The sequence below is a fragment of the Drosophila kikkawai genome, chromosome 3R (assembly GCF_030179895.1).
Source record: "Drosophila kikkawai strain 14028-0561.14 chromosome 3R, DkikHiC1v2, whole genome shotgun sequence".
NCBI lineage: Eukaryota > Metazoa > Arthropoda > Insecta > Diptera > Drosophilidae > Drosophila > Drosophila kikkawai.
This window is the reverse complement of record NC_091731.1, coordinates 21,833,686-21,851,948: the sequence shown is the minus strand read 5'-3', so window position 1 is coordinate 21,851,948 and position 18,263 is coordinate 21,833,686. Positions and strand designations below refer to the sequence as shown.

Below are 18,263 nucleotides of genomic sequence, written 5' to 3'. Positions count from 1 at the left end.
TTCTAAAATATAATTTCTGTATGATTCTTCAAGAGGTTTCTCTCAGTTGCTGCTGCATTGGCCGCCCTGATAAGCGGCAGACCACGATTGCCTTGAGCGAGGCGCTTGAACTCCTCAGGCGATCTATCTCTTTCTCTCTCTGGGAAATCTTCCCCTCTCTCTCTATATATATATCTCTATCTCTCTCTGTTAGTCACCGTGCGGTGGCATTTTCTAGCAGCAAATAGTTTTGCGACCTAAAAGTGACAAGCCTTCCTCTTTCATTGCTCTCCTCCGCGGTTTTTTTGATAACAAAGTTTACTAACAAAAAAAAAAGGAAAATGAACGAAAAACGGTGATAAAATGAAAAAGTAAATCCCAAAAGCAAAGCCTATTTACGCACCATGTCTGTGCTGAACTGCCACCCAGTGCATTATAAGATAAACATTTGTTTTTTACTTTTTCATTTGGTAAATAGCATAAAAGCGTTGAACTCGCTTCACTTATAAGATCATGAATGCAGGAATGACGACGATTGGAGGCTCTACAAATTAAGAGCAAGTTTTAAATTATTTTCATTTATTTTTAAAATATTTTCAGTTACTTAAAGTTAATTAAATTTAAGGATATAAATATATTTAGTTGGAAAATTAAATTTGAAGACGTACTTGTACTAAGCTCTTTAGAAATTATAAGTTTCCAGGAAACAATAACAAATCTATCCACAAGACATGACAGAAAATACACTTATGTGATCTTGTAAAAATATATATTATATGGAATGCAATACAGAAATTACAAAGCTAACTGAAGTTGCTACCCTTCAAAATATCCTTCACCCTTTGATAAGACCTACAGTATACATCATCTTTTCTCTATATTTTAATCTGCCCAGAAAAAAAACCCAAACCTAAAAATATTTCAAGAATATTTCAAAAGAAAACCCATTTCCCAGTCGAAGCTATGGAACTGTAATCAATATAACCCATATATGTACCAATAAATACGCATGAAAATGCCTTTCGAAAGCTTCGATTGGTGCGCACTTCCTGCCTGATGTTGCTACCCTTTAAATCTTTTTATAAATCCCGCAAAATAAATCATCATATTTTAATCTACTCAGAAAAAAATCCAAACCTAAAAATATTTCAAGAAAATTTCAAAAGAAAAATCATTTCCCAGTCCAAGCAATGTAATCAATAACCCACAAACCAATAAATACGCATGAAAATTCCTATCGAAACCTTCGATTGGTTCGCACTTCCACGAAATCAAAATAATCAAGAGTTGACTTAAAGCTTAAAACAAAGAAGTCAATCAGTCGGTCAGTCAATCAGTCAGTTTGCCAGTCAGTCACTTCAGCAGTTCGTCATCATGAGGCTCAAGTGCTGAAAAGTTGATTGCCCCGGGCAAGCGTCTGACTTTTGCTAAGGCAAATATTGTTTAATAACATTTTTATAAATAAAATTCACTGATTAAATGGGCAGCAATGACGACGACGACAGCGACTCAGTGAACGATGGCGGTCCTACCCCAAGACGAAATTGTTTAAGTTGGTGGTAAAATCGGCCAAATCCCTTAGATCTTCAGCGATTTCTGCCTAGAGTCGTCGTGGTCTTGGTCTATTGACCGCTGCCGGAATATTCAAATCCAAGGCCGCGTCCAAACCCTGAAACATTTCCATCATCATGACCATCATTAGAATGGTTTGAAAGGCATCACGCGCCACCGACATCAGCTGTCGAATGAAGCGAGAGTTCGGGGTCCACAGTAGGTGTTCGTTGGCCAGAGCGTCCTCCAGGGAGCGATCCATGTAGCTGTAAGGATATAGGACATCTACGGCCAGGCGCCAGAACAGAACAAAAAATAGGCTGGGTCTGCGGACGGGAAAGGAAAACGCTGACTTGGTGGCCACAGAAAACATCGTCAGCCAACTTACTCCATCAAATCGTTGCTTCAGCCCCCCAAAATTAATTTCCGTTAATTTTTTTTCTCGCAATTTAGTAAAACTAAAGCGAATTCGATTGATAAGTATTCAGAAGCCGTCTTTTTTTATTTGAAAGTTTAGTTTTTACAGATTGACAAGTAAAGGAGCTGGGATTAAAAAACCGATATATTTATGCCCTCTTTTTCTAAATAATAAAGTTATCCATAATAATAAATAAGCAATATTAATAAAATGTATAAAATGAGTATTATTTACAACCGAAGTTAATATTTATAATTTCTACATGTTAATTTACATAAATATACTTCTATTTTTAACAGATACATTTTACAGATACATTTACTCTTCAGATACATTTACTCTACAAAAAGCGAGTAAAATAGTGTGTGTCTCTGCTGTGTTTTTCTAAAGCTTTAATTTTATTTGTATTACAAAAAAGTTATGTTAATTCAAATAATAAAATATAATATGCTTTAAATATATTTATTTAAATTAGATTAAATATAAAATATTATATTAAATATAATTTAACACTTTAACACATTTTAAGACCGCTTCTTGTCATGAAATCTATAAACACAGCTAAAAATTTGGTCTTATCTATCCTTTTTTATCAATCAAAGTTAATTATATATAAAAATGTAGCATAAATGTAATACATTTTCTAATATAAAAACAACTTTTTTAAGTAATACCATTTTAAATGTAAAAACAGTATATTATTAATTGTATTTAATTTATTTTTTGTTTGAAAATAACCTCTTCTCTCAGATTTTCACTAAAAATTAACCAAAATGTAATTTTTTTAAAACCAATAATCATATTTATCTTATACCTCTATATAAAACCCCATCAATCTTCTGACTTTTTCCCACAAAATATCACCGTTGACCAAGGACCGCATAGCACACGATCAGAGGTAGTGTCCAGAGCAATTCCATCCAGCGGCTGGAATACATCCAAGTAAGACAGGTTCTTATGCTGAAGGTGGAGCTGCTTGCCCAACTGGCTGTACCTGCACCAGCCAGTGGCCCATAGCCCCCCGCACCGACGGATCAACAGAGTGTGACGAGAACCGGCAAACACCCCCAACGGAGCACAGTCATCGTCGGAATGATCGGACTTTGTGGAGCAACCACACTCGGGCAGGTCGTGCAGCTGGGGCAGCGGATAGACAGTGGGCTCTTTGAGCAAGCCACCCGGCTTCATCACACGCACTCCCAGCTGGCCGCTGCAGTTGAGGCCCCAGGTGTAGAGGTCCCCGAAGGCGGATATGGCCGCACTGTGCCAACCGCCGGCAGCAATGCGAGTTATCTGAAAGACACGTTCCCTTCTGATTATGACAGGCAGAAGATAAGTGGAAACACTGCAAATATTTACCTTGATCCCCGCCAGTGCCTCCACCAAGAGTGGCGCCTCCTCCACTTTCAAAACGGCCTGACCCAGCTGTCCGCGGCTGTTAATTTTGGCATGAATATGTAAAATAATATATAGAAAAAGAGTATTAAAGAGTATGATAAATCAGTGGCATATGATAGTTGCCAGCTTTGAATACTCTTACTCGACCAAAGTGACTCATGATTAAATTCAAAACTATTTTATAAATAAATAAAAGGTTCCCTCGTTTCCAGATGTTTGGTTCCCACTATTTTCTTGGCAAACTTCCGGCAGAAATTAGCGAACCCTTGGCAAAAAGTGTTCTAGCAACAAGCGGGTAGATTCATTTTGGATACTCACAGTCCATTTCCCCAGGTGAACACGTCACCGTTGCCATTGAGGAGCACGGCATGCTCGTGGCCACATTCCAGCTGCTTCACCCGAAACTGTCGTCCGGGAAACTGATGCAGGCAACTGGGAATACTGTACACGGCATTTTCCGAGCTAACAGCTACGTTTATATGCGATCCGCAGGCAATGTGCTCAATAGATAACTCAGGCACCTTGGGTATCCCAAAGATAGAGCGCTTTGTGCCGGAATTGGATCGGGGCGGAGCCTCCAGTCTGACTGGCAATAGTTCCGCCTTCAAGTTAGGCTTTACTCTGTACAGTTGACCGTTGTGCAGTAATACCAGGCAATGGGTATCGCCGGCGGCCAGGGCCTTTATATCACCCGGTGCTTCGAGGGTCACGCACTCATTGGGACACTCGGCCAACAGGCCACGAAGCCATAACTTCCGGCCAAAAGCGAGGGCCGAATACCGCCAAGCAATCGAAATCGTGCACTGGTTCTTATCCGAGAAAGGGGCCTTTAATTCTGGAACGAAATCAGGACTGATTAGTAAGCATACAGTGGAGCTGCTATAAAATGAATATGGAAATTATAGTAAGCAATGAAATTAAATTAAATTGAAACTGAAATTTAAAATTTGTAAAAAAGATATATATAAAAACTGTTTCCCCAAGCTAATACACCTTTAAAGATCAAAATAAAAAAGTTTTAACTCCTTAAGTCGCTTTAAAAACTTATAAATAACAATTTTAGAATTTCTAGAAATTTTCCAAATATATAGGATCTCTGGATCTCTTCTTTTTAGCCAATCTCTACTGTACAAATTAAGTATACGATCGTCGGCTTTTGTTGCCGCCAGATCGTTACACAGTTACAAACCGCTAAAGCCGGCGTTGCAGTCGGCGGCATTGCCGTTAACAAATTCATGCTGGCCAAAAGCGTTGAAGCCCGTAAATAGAAGCCGCCGCATCTTCCTCTTTCTCCTGGCCAGCGGTTGCGCAGCGACGACGACGACGACGACGCTGTGGTTGTTGCCGGAATTTGTTGGAGCGTTGAGAGAATTTTTGTTTTTAGTTGTTGGGCAGCGCTGAACCTGGGCTGTTGTGCTTGGTGGTTGTTACACTTTTTGAATTTCCAATTCCCCGGGGAAGTTCACCGAAAGACACCGTGAGCCGGGTCACCAGCAGGCAGCAGCGGATCAGCTGTTCTCAGGAATATATAAAAGGAGATATAGTATCTTCTACCGAGCAACCCAGCTGAGAGGATGGTAGGTTATCTGCTGGTGTGCCGTAACAGCTAATTAAGTGTCGTCGTCTTGTTGTTCCGTAATTGTTCAATTTGTTTTCGTTTCGCGATCGTTGTCATGGTGACGGGGAGCACTACAAAAAATAATACAATTTGTCCAACACTCATACGTTATGTTGGCTGCGCTTCATGAAGAGCTTTTTTCAGCACTAAAAACAAGATTTGGCGCCAAAATTTCATATATTCAAAAAAGGGGATGAATTTGAAGGAGAAATTCTGATTTAATAAGGGTTATTTTTTAATGCTTATAAGTTGGTTTTACTTTAAAGTAAATGTTATAATTTTATAAAATTTATTTATTTATATATATTTTTTTTTAATTATATACACTAAAAGGAAAACACTTAAATGGATTTACTATTACAAATACTTTTACTATCGTAAAGTACTTTCTAACATCTAAAAACTACATTTTGTTGAACATTTTAAGGAAATTCATATTAATTATACTTTAATAAACATTAACACACACTTACAAATTAAATTTTTGATTTAAACCCTTAAACAAGCAAAAAGGAAATGTAGTCTCATCAAAACTAAGCTTGTTTACATTTCTAATTGGCACTACAACCTTATCTTACCCACATATACATATACTACAAATGAGAGGCAAAAATTGATTGAGGAAATGCATACACAAAGAGAAAATAGACTCAGTTTGAGAATTTGTGTACCTTTTTTAAAAAACTTTACAAGTCTTTACAGTATTTTTTACCACCTTTGAATAAAGTTGTTGGATTGGTTGTTTTTTGCCCCAATTCGAATTTCTTAATCATTTTTCACAATGTTTAATTCTCTCTGTGTAATTACAATATTTTCCTATTATTTTGATAAGGTATATTTTGCATTCTGTCGTCCAGAGAACATTTACTTCTATGTCAGCGAATTGTTTCACCTGATTTTATTATTTATAAACTTAAGATTTATAGTGCTATTAAGTAATTTTCAGATTTTTCAGGTTGGACTGTTTCTTCTATTAATGCAATTATAACTGGTAATCTGATCTTTTCTTCTGGACCTTCTCTAACTTCTTCTAAAAGAAAACTATAATATAATCCCATAGATTTTGCCTACCTAAACATATAAATATTTCTATATTTTACCAATAAAATAACTATTAAAATCAAAAACATTTTAGGGTCTGCTTTCGCTGTTGCGCAAACTGAGACCCAATCCGGAGAAGGAGGCCCGCATCCTGCTCCTGGGACTCGATAATGCTGGCAAGACCACAATACTGAAGCAATTGGCATCGGAGGATATAACCACGGTTCGTATGATAGCCGCAAACTGCTTACGTTTGCCCCATAAAATCCGGAGTGAACCCCTGCAGGTAACACCCACGGCCGGATTTAACATCAAGTCCGTGGCAGCCGATGGCTTCAAGCTGAATGTATGGGATATTGGGGGTCAGTGGAAGATCCGTCCATATTGGAAGAACTACTTTGCCAATACGGATGTGCTGGTGAGATGTTATAGTAATTATTTATTATAAAATATTTATTAAAACCTTCATTTTGGGGCAGATCTATGTAATTGACTGTACGGATCGGGCTCGACTTGCGGAGGCGGGCAGCGAGCTGTTTGAAATGCTGATGGACAACCGGCTGAAGCAGGTTCCTGTTTTGATTTTTGCCAATAAACAGGACATGCCCGATGCCATGAGTGCCTCCGAGGTGGCCGAGAGAATGAGCTTGGTCCAATTGCAGGGACGAACCTGGGAGATCAAGGCCTGCACAGCCGTAGATGGCACTGGGCTCAAGGAGGGCATGGATTGGGTTTGCAAGAACATGAAGAAGTAATCCGGTTTTAAATGTTAAGTTGTGTAATGCTAACTCTAAGATTCAAATCATAAATATATGTACGTTAAATAAGAAATTTCTTTTATAATTTATCTGTTAAGATTTTATGATTTTCAAAAGCAGTTTTACTAGTTTACAAAGAGCAGAATTATGACTTTTAAAATAATAAATATAACTTGTATAACATCCAAAAACCAAGTAGCTAGTGATTTTAAATCAATCATTTCTCTTCAAACTTAATTCCTTCATACACAAGTGTGCTTAGAAATAATATACCCATGTGCTTTCACGGACCCTTGTCCCTTATTCAAAGAATCCTGCCCACGGGCTCTCAGAATAATGGTCTGCTGATCTTGGGCCTGGACAATGCTGGCAAGTCCACCCTAACAGAACGCCTCTCGGAGATCTTTAATGGCAAAGTAAGTTAAGGAAATATTTAAAACTTCTTTTTAAACCCAACTAAATCCTTCAGGCCAAGGCAGCCACTGTCCAGGCCAGTGAGTGGAGCCTAAGGATCAACAATTCCAAGCTAAAATTGTGGGATATTAATGGGGACCTGAAGAACAGGATGGTTTGGCCTAATTATTACCAAAAGGCCAGGATTTTGGTGAGTGAAATCCCTCAAAGATATTAGATCCCTCTCTAAAATATATATTTATAGATTTTTGTAGTAGACAGCAAGGATGCAGTGCGTCTCAGCGAGGCTCGTTGTGTTCTCTGCGATGTCCTTTTGCATGAGGAACTAAACAAGGCTGCACTTTTGATAGTATCCAATAAAAAGGACACTCAGGGATCTCTGCCCGCATCCACAATTGTGGATTTAATGGGTCTGAATCATTTGCAGGGCAGAGAGTGGGATATTAAGGAATGTTCCCTGCAGACTGACAAAGGAGTCCAGGTTTGAGAGGAGGCTTTAAGGCTTAGTTAACTAATTTATTAATTAACTAATTAATTTATTATATTATTAGGACATTGTGGACTGGATTTTTAGCAAGACCACGAAGGCCAAGAAGTGATTGATTAGTCTTTGCATTTTTAGATATTGTACAAAAAAACGTTCTATATATTAAATGTCTGCTAAAAATTGGTAGTGCATAAAAAAGGAAAAGAATATTGTTTATTATATTTGTGAGCTAATTTTGTTATAATTTTTTAGTAAATAAAAGGTAAGGCAACAATTATTGTAATTTAATTTATTACTTTGTTTAAAAGCTTTTGCAAAGTAAAGCAACATCTTTGCATTTGTGTTGATAGTAAAAATCTGCAGATATTTGGCAGGCACTTAAACAAATTTATATAAAAAATAGTATCACATTTTTACAAGTCAGTAGACTGCTGATTTCTCCTCTGGTGGTTAATGAAGGACATGACAAGACCAATCGAACGGCCCACGCAATGCCGGTCCATCTTGCCCGCCGAGATGCACTGCCTCAGCTGGGTCACCACGTGATCTCTGATGTGGTTCCTAGTCTCCGCGCTGTCGATCTTTGGCAATTGCTTCTCCACCTTGTGTAGAAGGGGATATGCCTCCCGATAGTCGGCCACATCGCAGGGCCACACCGAAGAGTGCAGATGGGGTTTGGAAAGATGGGTTTCGCGCGACTCCTGGTAGTCGTTCTCTTGGTAATCCTCCTTCGACCCACTCAGTGTCCTGGCCTGAACCAAAGCCAGGGCCGAGATGAGCAGAATAAACAGAAGGGAACGCATTGTAGAGGCAGTCGTTGTTATAGGTAAACTAGGTAAGTAGGCGTCCCTCCTTTGGCTTTTATAGGGCGAGGCTTATCTCTAAGGCAACTTTGTTGCATATAAGGAGGCTCCATTGATGGAAACGTCACAGATAAGGTAATTCCTAGTCAGCAAAGGTGAATGAATTGCAAGGTTTGCAGTCTGTCTAAGTCGCAGAACGCAAAATAAATACATTTTTACAGTAAACATTGCTTTTAAACCAAACTAACCTTTTGAGTTTTGCTTTATTAGAAATAAAAATAGTCTTTAAAAAAAGTTCAAAAATATATAAAATCGCTCTTATTAATTTTCCATAATCATAAACAACTTTTAGGTAAAAAAAAAACAAGAGACCAAAGCAAAGAAAAATAACAGGATTAAATAAAATTAAAATATACTTCCTTGGAGCCGAGTCTTAACCCTTGGAGCCTGTGCAATTGTCTGGCTTTCTCTGCTCAGCGCGCAGTCGCTCCGCCTCCATTTTGGCAAACTTACTGCCCAGGTAGAGCTGCTCCTTGTAGCGATTCTTTCGTCTCTCATCCATGCTGTACCGCCGCAACATGTCCCGACGATCGACTATTGACATGGAGATGTCCTGGCAGTCCCGCGATGGCTGGCAGAAAGTCCAGGAACCAAAAATGGTATCCAGGCAACCGCAGGTGCGACAATAGCCCACAAAATGTCCAATCAGATTTGAGTTGTTCTTGCGAAAGGATAGGGAAATGGGTCCGCCGAGGATCATTTGAGCATTTCCCGAGAAATGCCAGTCGGTGAGATTGTCAAGAAAATCGTGAGGTCTTGGTGGTACTGTTTCGTGCACACTCACATTCAGAGGGATACCCGAACTTCTTGGGGACTCCGCCTCGGCCATTTGCTTTAACTTTTGGGGGTTTATCTTGGCGCACTGACGCCGAAGGATATGATGATCATCGGCGTACTTGGCACGTCCGGATTTGGGTGGAGCACAGGGTGGACCTTTCTCCTGCGTGGCTACAGTTGGGGATTTGATATTGATGCGAATGCCAAGGACTAGGGACTCCCAGGATCCATTGAGGTTGCAGGGGGCACCTGGAAAAATGAAAGATTTGAAGGGTTTATAAAGGTTTTTTTAAAAAGGAAAGGTAATTCTTCAAGTTCTTGTATGCCATTTAATTTTCAAACATTTTTGATATTGTTTATAAAAACATTTTAAATAAACATCAAATCAATATAAAAACTTTAGCTTATAGATGTTTATGTGCCAGACTTAAGGTCTTACCATCTTACCATCAGCGGGATCGACAAAGCAGCAGGTCTGATTCGCCTCCTCCTCTGCCGACTTGTTGCATTTGGTGGCCTGAATTTTTTCCAAACGCTGCAGGATCTTGTCTAGAACACAATCTTGTTGTTGCTGCCGCTGCTGCTGCTGTTGCTGTAGCTCTTGCTGTTGCTGCTGTTGCTGTTGCTGCTGCTGCTGATGCTGGACATTCTGCGGTTGACATGGATCGCTGCACCTATTTTCAGGTGCCTTTTGAACAGGGCCACATCCAAGCTGGCTTGGATGCTGCTGCTGCTGTTGCTGATGCTGGACATTCTGCGGCTGACATGGATCGCTGCACCTATTTTCGGGTGCCTTCTGAACAGGGCCACATCCAAGCTGGCTTGGATGCTGCTGCTGCTGATGCTGATGCTGTTGCTGTTGCTGTTGCTGTTGCTGCTGTTGCTGCTGTTGCTGCTGCTGTTGCTGATGCTGAACATCCTGCGGTTGACATGGATCGCTGCACCTATTTTCGGGTGCCTTTTGAACAGGGCCACATCCAAGCTGGCTTGCTTTGGAAAGAATATCTCATGAGTGAAAATATATACAAAATTCCTCAATCTTACCTATTTGCATCGAGGGTACATTGAATCGAGAATGAGCACCAGGAGCCGCTTGACTCGCTCCCACAATCCTTTGAGCCATCTCAATGGGCGAGATATTCATTTGACTTGCCATATTACCCAGGACATTTGCGGGCACTTGTGGAGCATGATTGACAAGGACCTCGGGAAAGGGCACTGCCCCTGAGTTATTCATGCGAATATTCCTTTTTGTGGTCTTTGAGTTAGGTAAACTATTCCTTTTCAGGGGCCTCCGATAATAAGATCTGTCCTTGTCCTTGACCTCTCTCCACCAGTCCTGCTTGTACTTTAAGGCCTGGTTAAGACTCTCGACTTGCTTTTCATATTCGTCTACTAAATTGAAGAATGAGGCATTCTTAATGGCCTTCACTCCATTGATAATATGGCTGGAATCTAAACCCATATACAAGTCCTTCCAGGGGTTAATAGATAGCGTTGGGTGGTCAGTTTTTGGTTCAGGTTTGTTATAATTTATAGTGTCTTCCTTGGGCAAGTCTGTGTTCAAATCCAAGTCCATATACAAGTCCTTCCAGGGGTTAGTAAATGACCCTTTGGACTCAGTTTTATAGTCTGGCTTCTTAAGATTGAAAGTCTCTTGTTTGGGAAGGTCTTTGTCAATAAATGTTTCCTTATTTTCCTTGTGGGATGACTTCTTGGAAGCCTCGCTAGAACCCTGCTTAATCAAGGGTATATCATTGTGTACCAGCTGACGGCTCTTGGACATGGGTAAATAATAGGGCTTCGAGCCGCCATTTCCGTTACTCTCTTTACTCATTTTGATAAAGACATCCATGGCCTTCAAAAAGTTCTTACCATGACATACATCCGTCAGATCACTCCTTTTCTGTGGGTTCATGCTTGCTTTTCCCTTATCCAATTGCCGAGAATGCTTGCGATCACTAAATATTTTACAGAAACCCTTCTGGTACTCATCGTAAAGTTTGCCGGGTTTGATCTGAGATCTCCTTGACTTAATATCAGTCAAGATCTTGTTGAATGCTTTGGTTGCTTTGCTAGGCTTCACAGACAGACCCGAGAGATCATTTTTGATTATACCCTTCAGAGAGGCTCTGCTGTCTGAGACCAGTTGGGCATCTTGATTCATTTGCCTTGGCAGATTGGGCTCCATGTCCTGGCTGATCTTTTTGGCCAAGTCTTTCACCAAATTGCCTTGCTGAAAGTGTTCAATAACATTTAGTAACTCGGTTAGGGCATTTAGCCTTAAACCTGAAAAGGTAAATGTTTGGCTAATGGTCTTATTTTCGGGTATATTAAGTGGAAATGGCTGTTGCCAGGCTTTCAGGTAGTCGTTGTAAATGCGATTTAGTTCACAAAGTCGCTGGGCTCTGGCATCCATTGAGGAGGACTTAGAGCTTACCGCATTACCATTTTCTTCGGGGTTTTTTCCGTACTTCTTTAAGGCAAACTTGCCTCCCTCCGGGGAGTTATTTTCCCAAACTTTTTCTCTAAACTTCTTTAAATCAATCTTGCTTCTTTCCGGGGTGGTCTTGCTCTCAGATTTGTCTCTAGCCTCCTGCATTTGTATCATTCTAATTTCATCAAAGAGTTTCCACTCGGAGCTCTCTTTAACCTTTGGGCACCTTTCCTTTTTTTTTAATGGCCTACAAACCATGCATTGTGACCTTGCCTCGCTTCGCTCATCGGTGGCATCGTATTTGATATTCGGTGTGCCTACAGATCCTTTTTCTTTTTCTTCCGATTTCATTAGTAATGGATTTGATACCACCTTGGCCCTTCTCATGTCTTCGCCGTCCCCAAACTTTATGAGATCAAAATAGGCGTCACAAAGCCGGTGGGCATGCAACTCATCCTTCGCATCTGGCATTCTTGACCACGTCGAAGACTCTTTGTGTGTTAACGCTTCTTGATTTTTATCCTGTACCATTTGCGGTTGAAAGGATCCAGTTAGGAGTGGAAGGAATAAAAACAGAAAGCCGGAAATCATAAGCAGATAATATCTAGACATCTCCTCATATTGTTTCTTCCAGCTAATGGTATTTCATTCGAATGGATTCCAAATATTTAATTTTATTTTGTTTTATGATTTGTGATCTAATATATTGACATTATACGAAAAAATATTAAGATCGCATTTTGGGTTTTAGTTTCAGGTTTTTAACGAGAATTTTGGTAAGGATTTTAAAAAGGTTTTCGGGGTGATTTTAAAAGAGCGGTTAAAGGAGGTTTGAAATAGGTCTTCAAAAGGTTTTTAAAGAGTTTTTAAATAGGTTTTATAGAAGATTGTTAACGCGGTTTTAAAGAGGACCTTTCAAAAGAGGATTTAAATGGCGTGTTGCAAAACATGTCCTTAACAACATTAGCACCTATTTTTATGTTGTGCAAAATTTTTCGTTATTTATTTTACTAATTAAGTCAAATATATTTAAAAAAGAAAATGATTAATCAAAATAAATACATAAATATTTTTTCATTTTTATTGAATTTAGTACGACACAAATTTTGAATTATATTATGATGGTATAAATTCAAAATACCCTATTATTTGGTCTTGCTATCCCCAGTAATGGGCTCCAGGGAGTTGTCTCCCAAATACATCTCATCGCGCTTCATCTCGCTAGTGACCTTTTCAATTTTCTCGTTACTATCTTCTTGTTCCATCAAATCTGCTCCTTGTTCCTGAACCGCTTCACTGACCTGCATGTAGGGATGGTAGATATTCACATGCGGCTTGTATGACTCCTTGATGACCTGCGGTGAGGTCCACCGCAGCAGGGAATATGGACTTCCCAACTTATCGCTGGTGCCGGTCATATGACCCGCTCCAAATGGCTGCTGTCCCACCATAGAACCAGTGGATTTATCGTTGACAATTAGGTTTCCCACATTGAAACGGAAGACCTCGTAGGCCCGCGTTATAAAGTCCTGATCTTTGGCAAAAACTGATCCAGTCAGTCCATGATTGATCTCCGCTACCTTGGCCATGGTCTCCACGATCTTGTTATCGGGATACACGTAGACACCCAAAATGGGGGCCAACAGCTCCTCTCTACAGATAATGTTGTCCAGATCATTGACCAGCACTACCGTGGGATCCACAAAGTAACCCTGCTTCTTGTCACATGTCCCTCCGGCAAGGAACTTACAGCTTGGGCTCTGGGCGATGTATCTCAGCCACATGTAGATGCGGTCATAGGCCTTGCGATTTATCACCGCCGAACAGAAGCAGTCACAGTAGGTGGCATGACCGACGCACAAGGAGGAGGTGGTATTGAGCAGTGGCTCCATTATATCATCCTTCCACAGCGATTCCGGGACATACAACATCGAGCAGGAAGAGCACTTCTGGCCGGCATACTCAAAGGCCGATCTTATTGTACAGGCAACCACTGTGTCGGGATCCGCCGAAGGATGTACAAAGTGGAAATTCTTGCCTCCACCTTCGCCAACTAATCTGGGATAGTTCTGGTAAAAGTTCAGATTCGAGGCCACCAGTTGCCACAGAACTTTTAGCACCGTTGAAGTGCCCGTGAAGTTGATCCCCGCCAGTTGTGAGTGCTGTGTCACCACATCAGCAAAGGTCGAGTCATCGGCTGGCACAAAGTTCACAACTCCATCGGGCAGACCAGCTTCCCGCATTGCCTCGAAAACGAAATAGTTGGACAGAATGGCCGAATCGGAGGGCTTCCACACCACCGTATTGCCCATCAGAGCGGGTGCAAAAGCCAGGTTAGCGGCTAAACCCGTGAAGTTAAAAGGACTGATGGCAGCCACAAATCCTAAGAAATTTATAAATAAATAAATTAATTAATTTTGAATTTTTCTATAATTTAACTTAATTAAAACCCCACCTGTAAGTCCTCTTAGCCGCATAAAATTCCAGCAGGCTTCCGATGAATCATTGATCAGTTCGTAGTTGGCCAGCTCTCGCAGAAGGATTGGATTGATCCGCATCAAGTCCACCAACTCGGCCACATCCTCCTCCGCCTGACGTAGGGTCTTGCCCTGGCCCAGCATTGTGGCTGCTATGATGTCGGTGCGATACCTGCCGGCTATCAGCGTCGCTGCCTTTTCCCAGATTTGAATCCTATCGCTTAGCCTGGTCTTGTCCCATTTCGCCTGCGCCTCTAGACTCTCGTCGATGGCCAAATTGATGAGGACGTTGTGGGCGTGGCCATAGCGAGCAATGGGCTGCTTGAAGTTGTAGGGCAGGACCTGCTGGAGCTCTTGGTTGGCGGGGAACTCTTGGCCTTTAATCACAATGGGCACGTGCTCTACTCGATTAAGGACACCCAGCAGGGCGTACTCAAGGTCACTGCGCTCATCGGACCCAAGCTCGTAGGTAAGCAACTGCTCGTTGGCCACCGAGGACTCTTTGAAGCCTCCGTCCTCCGTCAGCGGGGTGCTTCCGCTCTTTTTTCGAAGGAGTCTAGGGAAAGGGGAAATTTTAATATGGGATTTGAGTTAATAATAAAATATATAATAAATAAAAAGGAATTTTGTATTAGCTCTTATAATATTTTCATTTAAGTTGTATTTTATTGTATTAGATTAGTTTGAATTTCGCGCGTATTTATAGTAAGAAAAATATTATCGAAAGCTTCTGAGGTACCTTTTAAGAACAACGATATTTTAAGCTTTTTTCAACATCGGACAATACTCATCTCCTATCAGCTGTAAAATCGAAAGAGCTTTTAAATAGTAAACAAACTTGTACCAGCTGCAATTGTTATTATTTTGTGATGCAATAAGGTAGATTTTTGTTTATAAAATGCAACTCACCCGCCTATTACTGAAGCCTCGAGCCTCGGAAGTCTTGACCGCATATTTAAAGCAATGCCATGAGCCACCTTGGACATCATATTTCGTCAAGGTATGTACAGTCTCTCCAATGGATTAAGGCAATTGAGCTTAAATTGAATCTTTTTATGGCCCAAAAAAAACAGTTGCGGGATGTGACCAACGATCAGCGGGGAATGTCGCACTTCAACTGGACCCTGGACAGTGGAACCAATTACCACATTCTACGCACTGCCTGTTATCCCTATATGAAGTACCACTGTAGCAAAAGGGAGGTGCAGGATCTCTGGCTAGAGGACAAATTCTTTCGCTTCCTAAAGGTTATCAATTTGGGTAAGAAATTATAAATTAAGGATCAAATTTCTTATAAACTATTTTATTATATTCAAGAGTCTTAAACAGAGTTTCTTATTTAGAAATCACTCTTGTTTTAGGCTTACCTATGCTCTTCTACGGACTGGCTGCCATTCGCCTAATCAGTCATACAGAGATTGTTCATGTCAGCGAGACGGTAAAGGTTCCTATATATTTCCTTTATGCCGAGGATAAGGGAGCTAGTTTTTGATTTTGATTTGAGGAAGCCAAAAATGAAATGAAAGCAACAGCCTCCTTATTTATGTATGTACATTTTTATTAAAGTTTAACAATTATTGCGGGCAACAACTTAACATATTCCAGGGTGTTTTCAATTTTATTTTTCTGGAGATTTCAATAACAATTGCCTAACATAAATAATAAGCCAAGAGATAAAGCCTCTAAGAGTTTATCTTCTGGACAACAAAACGTATTAAATAAGTGGATAAATCAGCTATCCACTGGTGTCTTTTTAGGGTTTTGAACCGTTCTTAAAAGCAAAATAAAACCTAACAAGTGCTTTGAATTAACCAGAGATTAAGATACACCCCAGATAAACGTACTTTCAACAATCACCAAGGCTTAACAATGGAAGAAATTTCAATTTTTACAGTCAGTCGGATGATTCTCACAGGTCTCATCATAATTATCCAGCAGCAAAGCCTTCACAGAGGCCTCGAACTGGGTAAGCGAGCAAGGTGCATCGCAATTGGGAATGGTCAGCTCCTTTGGGAATTTGTCCTCACTGTTGTAGTAATAAACCAGCTGAAAAAATACATAAAAAAAACTATTAGATACACCAAAGATCCTATTAAATCCTTAACCAACCTTCACTTCAAAGTCACCATCGGCAAAGGACTTGCTGTGATGCAGCTCAAAGGCCAAGGCCGAGGCATATTCTGGTAGATTTGTGGTCTGATCAAGAATCCCCAAAGAGTTCATGACATTAACCAAGGTAATATCGTGTCCGGAATACAGGAATATCTTGCGATCGGGATTCATGTTTCTCTTTCGCTTATTTTGCATTTTAAACAATATTTCGGTTAGGAAGGCGCCACCCTTGATCCTCTTCATCAGATTGGTCTCGGTGAAAAGCGTATAACTACGCTCGGCCAAGGGTTTAATCTCCTCCGGATATATATTCTCCGTCCAGTCGGGTAGAACCAGGCCAGCCTCCTCTTCGGTTTTCAGAGTGCCATATAGTAGCTCCACATCCAAGACATTGGAAATGTTCTGAAATAAGAAGGGATATTGTCAGCTTAATCCTTAAAAGTGGTAGCTTGAAAACCTCTCCCACCTTGCCTGTATTTTTGGTCAGCAATTTATACAATTCCAGGTTCTCCTCGTTTAGTTTCTGTAGTTCCGCCGGCGGTGCCTTGTAGAGCTTCTGTAAGATGTGGTCGTACTTCAAACAGGGTTTCTTTTGGGCCAGCAACTGTAAATAATCATATGATAATGACTTGCACTCGTTTTATGGATATATTGCACTCACAATATCATCATTTCGAGCCAGCGTATTCACGGCCACCGGCTGCCAGGGTATGGGCAACACATTATTGTTCTCCAGCGGCGGCATCATGCCGGCCAAGACGCTCTGGGCGCTCATCTAAAAGATAACAACCAACCGGCCAACTGATTAGGGCTCCCCCATCGCGGGCAGATAGCTACAGCTATGGAATCTAGTATATATGTTTATATAGTTATCGGAACGATTGACGCACCACACAGCGCTCAGCAGCTGAGCTGAGCACATGGACCTGCTGTTGGGTGTAGAGGCTGTTCGAGGGCAGGAGACGGTAGTAGCGCATGCGCAGATTCTTTCCCAAGTTATAAGCTTGCAAAGTGCCCTTCTGTTGAAGAAAGTAAGGGTTTAAATTTAAAAATATATTATAGAAAATTTACAAAATAAAACAAATTTAAACTCATTTAAACCAATTTATGTGCTAGGAATGGGTAAAACAAAAAAGACGTTTTCAATCTTTACGGTTTGTGTTGGCCAAAATCTGTCTTTCCTAATCAAAAATCTGACCATTTCCTCTCTAAATTCCACTATTTACTATCTATATTTTCTATGAATACTCCCTACTCTCTACAAAACAAATACCTACCGGAGTGAGTGCTCCCAAGCCTCCCTGCCAGTCGTGCGCTGCATGCGGATCCAGCGGATACAAGCCACTGGGATTCTTGGCCCCATGTCGAAACAGCTGTTGAATTGATAAACACAAAATATGTTTAGCTATCTATAGCTCACTCTCAGTTATATATGCTGCTCCGCTTACTTACTATGGATATCATGCGTAGATTCCGCAAGCCCTGCTCGTCGTTGCTGTCGCCGAACACAAAGTATGCCATCATAACGAAACAGAGGGCGCTGCCCAAGGCGATCACCGATATTTTGGTGCCGCGTCGCGATTTGCAGTCCATTATGACGGGTCGGGGAGACTCTTCTGCTCCTGCTGCAGTTCGATCGAGAAAATATACTTAAGATTTGCAGCCTAAAAATAGTTTTTTGTTTATTTTATAGCGAGTGTTTTTCGCTGACCCGCTCTATCTATAAAAATAGTGAATAATAAAAACAAGTCACGTCCGATGGCAACAAAAGCCGTATAACAACTGAGAAACCGAGCAGCAGCAGCTGAGCAACTGAGCAACGGAGCGGCTGAGCGATATTAGGCAGAGCTAGAAAGAGAGGGTGCTACCTAATCTAAAAGAGAGAGGTAAAGGGTATATGAGAGTGTCAGAGAGCTGGCATTTCAATGAGCAC

General features: G+C 40.8%; 9 protein-coding genes across 14 annotated transcripts; 3 read left to right on the top strand and 6 right to left on the bottom strand.

Moving 5' to 3' along the window:
* Window positions 1–1,401: 1,401 nt before the first annotated feature.
* LOC108073366 (uncharacterized) lies at window positions 1,402–2,060 on the bottom strand. Its single transcript, XM_017164930.3, has 2 exons — window positions 1,919–2,060; window positions 1,402–1,856 (listed from the first exon to the last, which is right to left on the bottom strand). The coding sequence occupies exons 1-2, from the start codon at window positions 1,921–1,923 to the stop codon at window positions 1,580–1,582; spliced, it is 282 nt and encodes a 93-aa protein (XP_017020419.1). The 5' UTR covers window positions 1,924–2,060; the 3' UTR covers window positions 1,402–1,579.
* A 586-nt stretch (window positions 2,061–2,646) lies between these two features.
* Window positions 2,647–4,659, bottom strand: LOC108073535 (RCC1 domain-containing protein 1). 3 transcript variants are annotated; one of them, XM_070286979.1, is made up of 5 exons: window positions 4,536–4,659; window positions 3,665–4,181; window positions 3,308–3,383; window positions 2,763–3,241; window positions 2,647–2,705 (listed from the first exon to the last, which is right to left on the bottom strand). In XM_070286979.1, exons 1-4 carry the CDS (start codon window positions 4,624–4,626, stop codon window positions 2,780–2,782), a joined length of 1,146 nt encoding a protein of 381 aa, XP_070143080.1. In that variant the 5' UTR covers window positions 4,627–4,659; the 3' UTR covers window positions 2,647–2,705; window positions 2,763–2,779. The 3 variants fall into 3 exon arrangements, with proteins under 3 accessions (XP_070143080.1, XP_017020705.1, XP_017020706.1); XM_017165216.3 differs by having other exon boundaries at window positions 2,647–3,241; XM_017165217.3 differs by lacking the exon at window positions 2,647–2,705 and having other exon boundaries at window positions 2,886–3,260.
* Window positions 4,660–4,791: 132 nt separating this feature from the next.
* Window positions 4,792–6,958, top strand: dnd (dead end). Its single transcript, XM_017165219.3, has 4 exons — window positions 4,792–4,923; window positions 6,100–6,228; window positions 6,292–6,423; window positions 6,485–6,958. Exons 1-4 carry the CDS (start codon window positions 4,921–4,923, stop codon window positions 6,758–6,760), a joined length of 540 nt encoding a protein of 179 aa, XP_017020708.1. The 5' UTR covers window positions 4,792–4,920; the 3' UTR covers window positions 6,761–6,958.
* Window positions 6,959–6,969: 11 nt separating this feature from the next.
* LOC108073537 (ADP-ribosylation factor-like protein 3) lies at window positions 6,970–7,871 on the top strand. The gene is made up of 4 exons (XM_017165220.3): window positions 6,970–7,179; window positions 7,233–7,367; window positions 7,422–7,658; window positions 7,729–7,871. Exons 1-4 carry the CDS (start codon window positions 7,039–7,041, stop codon window positions 7,774–7,776), a joined length of 561 nt encoding a protein of 186 aa, XP_017020709.1. The 5' UTR covers window positions 6,970–7,038; the 3' UTR covers window positions 7,777–7,871.
* A 67-nt stretch (window positions 7,872–7,938) lies between these two features.
* fit (female-specific independent of transformer) lies at window positions 7,939–8,503 on the bottom strand. Its single transcript, XM_017165221.2, has one exon. It carries the CDS (start codon window positions 8,465–8,467, stop codon window positions 8,078–8,080), a length of 390 nt encoding a protein of 129 aa, XP_017020710.1. The 5' UTR covers window positions 8,468–8,503; the 3' UTR covers window positions 7,939–8,077.
* Window positions 8,504–8,809: 306 nt separating this feature from the next.
* On the bottom strand, window positions 8,810–12,461 carry LOC108073282 (uncharacterized). Of its 4 annotated transcripts, none has more exons than XM_041774481.2 (3): window positions 10,349–12,459; window positions 9,752–10,294; window positions 8,810–9,553 (listed from the first exon to the last, which is right to left on the bottom strand). In XM_041774481.2, exons 1-3 carry the CDS (start codon window positions 12,351–12,353, stop codon window positions 8,901–8,903), a joined length of 3,201 nt encoding a protein of 1,066 aa, XP_041630415.2. In that variant the 5' UTR covers window positions 12,354–12,459; the 3' UTR covers window positions 8,810–8,900. The 4 variants fall into 4 exon arrangements, 2 of the variants coding, with proteins under 2 accessions (XP_041630415.2, XP_070143051.1); XM_070286950.1 differs by having other exon boundaries at window positions 9,367–9,553; window positions 9,744–10,294; window positions 10,349–12,460; XR_011445235.1 differs by having other exon boundaries at window positions 9,413–9,553; window positions 9,752–10,290; window positions 10,349–12,461.
* Window positions 12,462–12,800: 339 nt separating this feature from the next.
* On the bottom strand, window positions 12,801–15,268 carry P5CDh2 (delta-1-Pyrroline-5-carboxylate dehydrogenase 2). Its single transcript, XM_017165225.2, has 3 exons — window positions 15,128–15,268; window positions 14,197–14,774; window positions 12,801–14,124 (listed from the first exon to the last, which is right to left on the bottom strand). The coding sequence occupies exons 1-3, from the start codon at window positions 15,205–15,207 to the stop codon at window positions 12,887–12,889; spliced, it is 1,896 nt and encodes a 631-aa protein (XP_017020714.1). The 5' UTR covers window positions 15,208–15,268; the 3' UTR covers window positions 12,801–12,886.
* LOC108073543 (venom acid phosphatase Acph-1) lies at window positions 15,129–18,095 on the bottom strand. The gene is made up of 9 exons (XM_041775643.2): window positions 18,042–18,095; window positions 17,783–17,955; window positions 17,608–17,703; window positions 17,221–17,349; window positions 16,992–17,105; window positions 16,797–16,934; window positions 16,328–16,732; window positions 15,586–16,264; window positions 15,129–15,459 (listed from the first exon to the last, which is right to left on the bottom strand). Exons 2-8 carry the CDS (start codon window positions 17,921–17,923, stop codon window positions 16,100–16,102), a joined length of 1,188 nt encoding a protein of 395 aa, XP_041631577.1. The 5' UTR covers window positions 17,924–17,955; window positions 18,042–18,095; the 3' UTR covers window positions 15,129–15,459; window positions 15,586–16,099.
* Window positions 15,274–15,710, top strand: LOC108073544 (uncharacterized protein C15orf61 homolog). The gene is made up of 2 exons (XM_017165227.3): window positions 15,274–15,478; window positions 15,580–15,710. Exons 1-2 carry the CDS (start codon window positions 15,274–15,276, stop codon window positions 15,708–15,710), a joined length of 336 nt encoding a protein of 111 aa, XP_017020716.1.
* Window positions 18,096–18,263: the final 168 nt, after the last annotated feature.

What these genes read in the sequence shown, in the direction of transcription:
- LOC108073537 (XM_017165220.3), top strand. Translation starts at nt 7,039, where the DNA reads ATGTGCTTTCACGGACCCTTGTCCCTTATTCAAAGAATCCTGCCCACG. An exon ending in ACCAAAAGGCCAGGATTTTG is followed by an intron (nt 7,368 to 7,421) that starts GTGAGTGAAATC and finishes ATATATTTATAG; the next exon opens with ATTTTTGTAGTAGACAGCAA. An exon ending in AGACTGACAAAGGAGTCCAG is followed by an intron (nt 7,659 to 7,728) that starts GTTTGAGAGGAG and finishes TTATATTATTAG; the next exon opens with GACATTGTGGACTGGATTTT.
- LOC108073535 (XM_017165216.3), bottom strand. Translation starts at nt 4,626, where the DNA reads ATGCGGCGGCTTCTATTTACGGGCTTCAACGCTTTTGGCCAGCATGAA. An exon ending in TTCACCTGGGGAAATGGACT is followed by an intron (nt 3,384 to 3,664) that starts GTGAGTATCCAA and finishes CAAAATTAACAG; the next exon opens with CCGCGGACAGCTGGGTCAGG. An exon ending in AGGCACTGGCGGGGATCAAG is followed by an intron (nt 3,242 to 3,307) that starts GTAAATATTTGC and finishes CGTGTCTTTCAG; the next exon opens with ATAACTCGCATTGCTGCCGG.
- dnd (XM_017165219.3), top strand. An exon ending in CATCGGAGGATATAACCACG is followed by an intron (nt 6,229 to 6,291) that starts GTTCGTATGATA and finishes GAACCCCTGCAG; the next exon opens with GTAACACCCACGGCCGGATT. An exon ending in TTGCCAATACGGATGTGCTG is followed by an intron (nt 6,424 to 6,484) that starts GTGAGATGTTAT and finishes ATTTTGGGGCAG; the next exon opens with ATCTATGTAATTGACTGTAC.
- LOC108073543 (XM_041775643.2), bottom strand. Translation starts at nt 17,923, where the DNA reads ATGGACTGCAAATCGCGACGCGGCACCAAAATATCGGTGATCGCCTTG. An exon ending in CAGCTGCTGAGCGCTGTGTG is followed by an intron (nt 17,106 to 17,220) that starts GTGCGTCAATCG and finishes GTTATCTTTTAG; the next exon opens with ATGAGCGCCCAGAGCGTCTT. An exon ending in ATGGTGACTTTGAAGTGAAG is followed by an intron (nt 16,265 to 16,327) that starts GTTGGTTAAGGA and finishes GTATTTTTTCAG; the next exon opens with CTGGTTTATTACTACAACAG.
- fit (XM_017165221.2), bottom strand. Translation starts at nt 8,467, where the DNA reads ATGCGTTCCCTTCTGTTTATTCTGCTCATCTCGGCCCTGGCTTTGGTT.
- LOC108073282 (XM_041774481.2), bottom strand. Translation starts at nt 12,353, where the DNA reads ATGTCTAGATATTATCTGCTTATGATTTCCGGCTTTCTGTTTTTATTC. An exon ending in TGTACCCTCGATGCAAATAG is followed by an intron (nt 10,295 to 10,348) that starts GTAAGATTGAGG and finishes TTCTTTCCAAAG; the next exon opens with CAAGCCAGCTTGGATGTGGC. An exon ending in CTTTGTCGATCCCGCTGATG is followed by an intron (nt 9,554 to 9,751) that starts GTAAGATGGTAA and finishes TCATTTTTCCAG; the next exon opens with GTGCCCCCTGCAACCTCAAT.
- LOC108073544 (XM_017165227.3), top strand. Translation starts at nt 15,274, where the DNA reads ATGGCCCAAAAAAAACAGTTGCGGGATGTGACCAACGATCAGCGGGGA. An exon ending in CCTAAAGGTTATCAATTTGG is followed by an intron (nt 15,479 to 15,579) that starts GTAAGAAATTAT and finishes CTCTTGTTTTAG; the next exon opens with GCTTACCTATGCTCTTCTAC.
- P5CDh2 (XM_017165225.2), bottom strand. Translation starts at nt 15,207, where the DNA reads ATGATGTCCAAGGTGGCTCATGGCATTGCTTTAAATATGCGGTCAAGA. An exon ending in GAGGCTTCAGTAATAGGCGG is followed by an intron (nt 14,775 to 15,127) that starts GTGAGTTGCATT and finishes CCCTTTCCCTAG; the next exon opens with ACTCCTTCGAAAAAAGAGCG. An exon ending in GCGGCTAAGAGGACTTACAG is followed by an intron (nt 14,125 to 14,196) that starts GTGGGGTTTTAA and finishes TAAATTTCTTAG; the next exon opens with GATTTGTGGCTGCCATCAGT.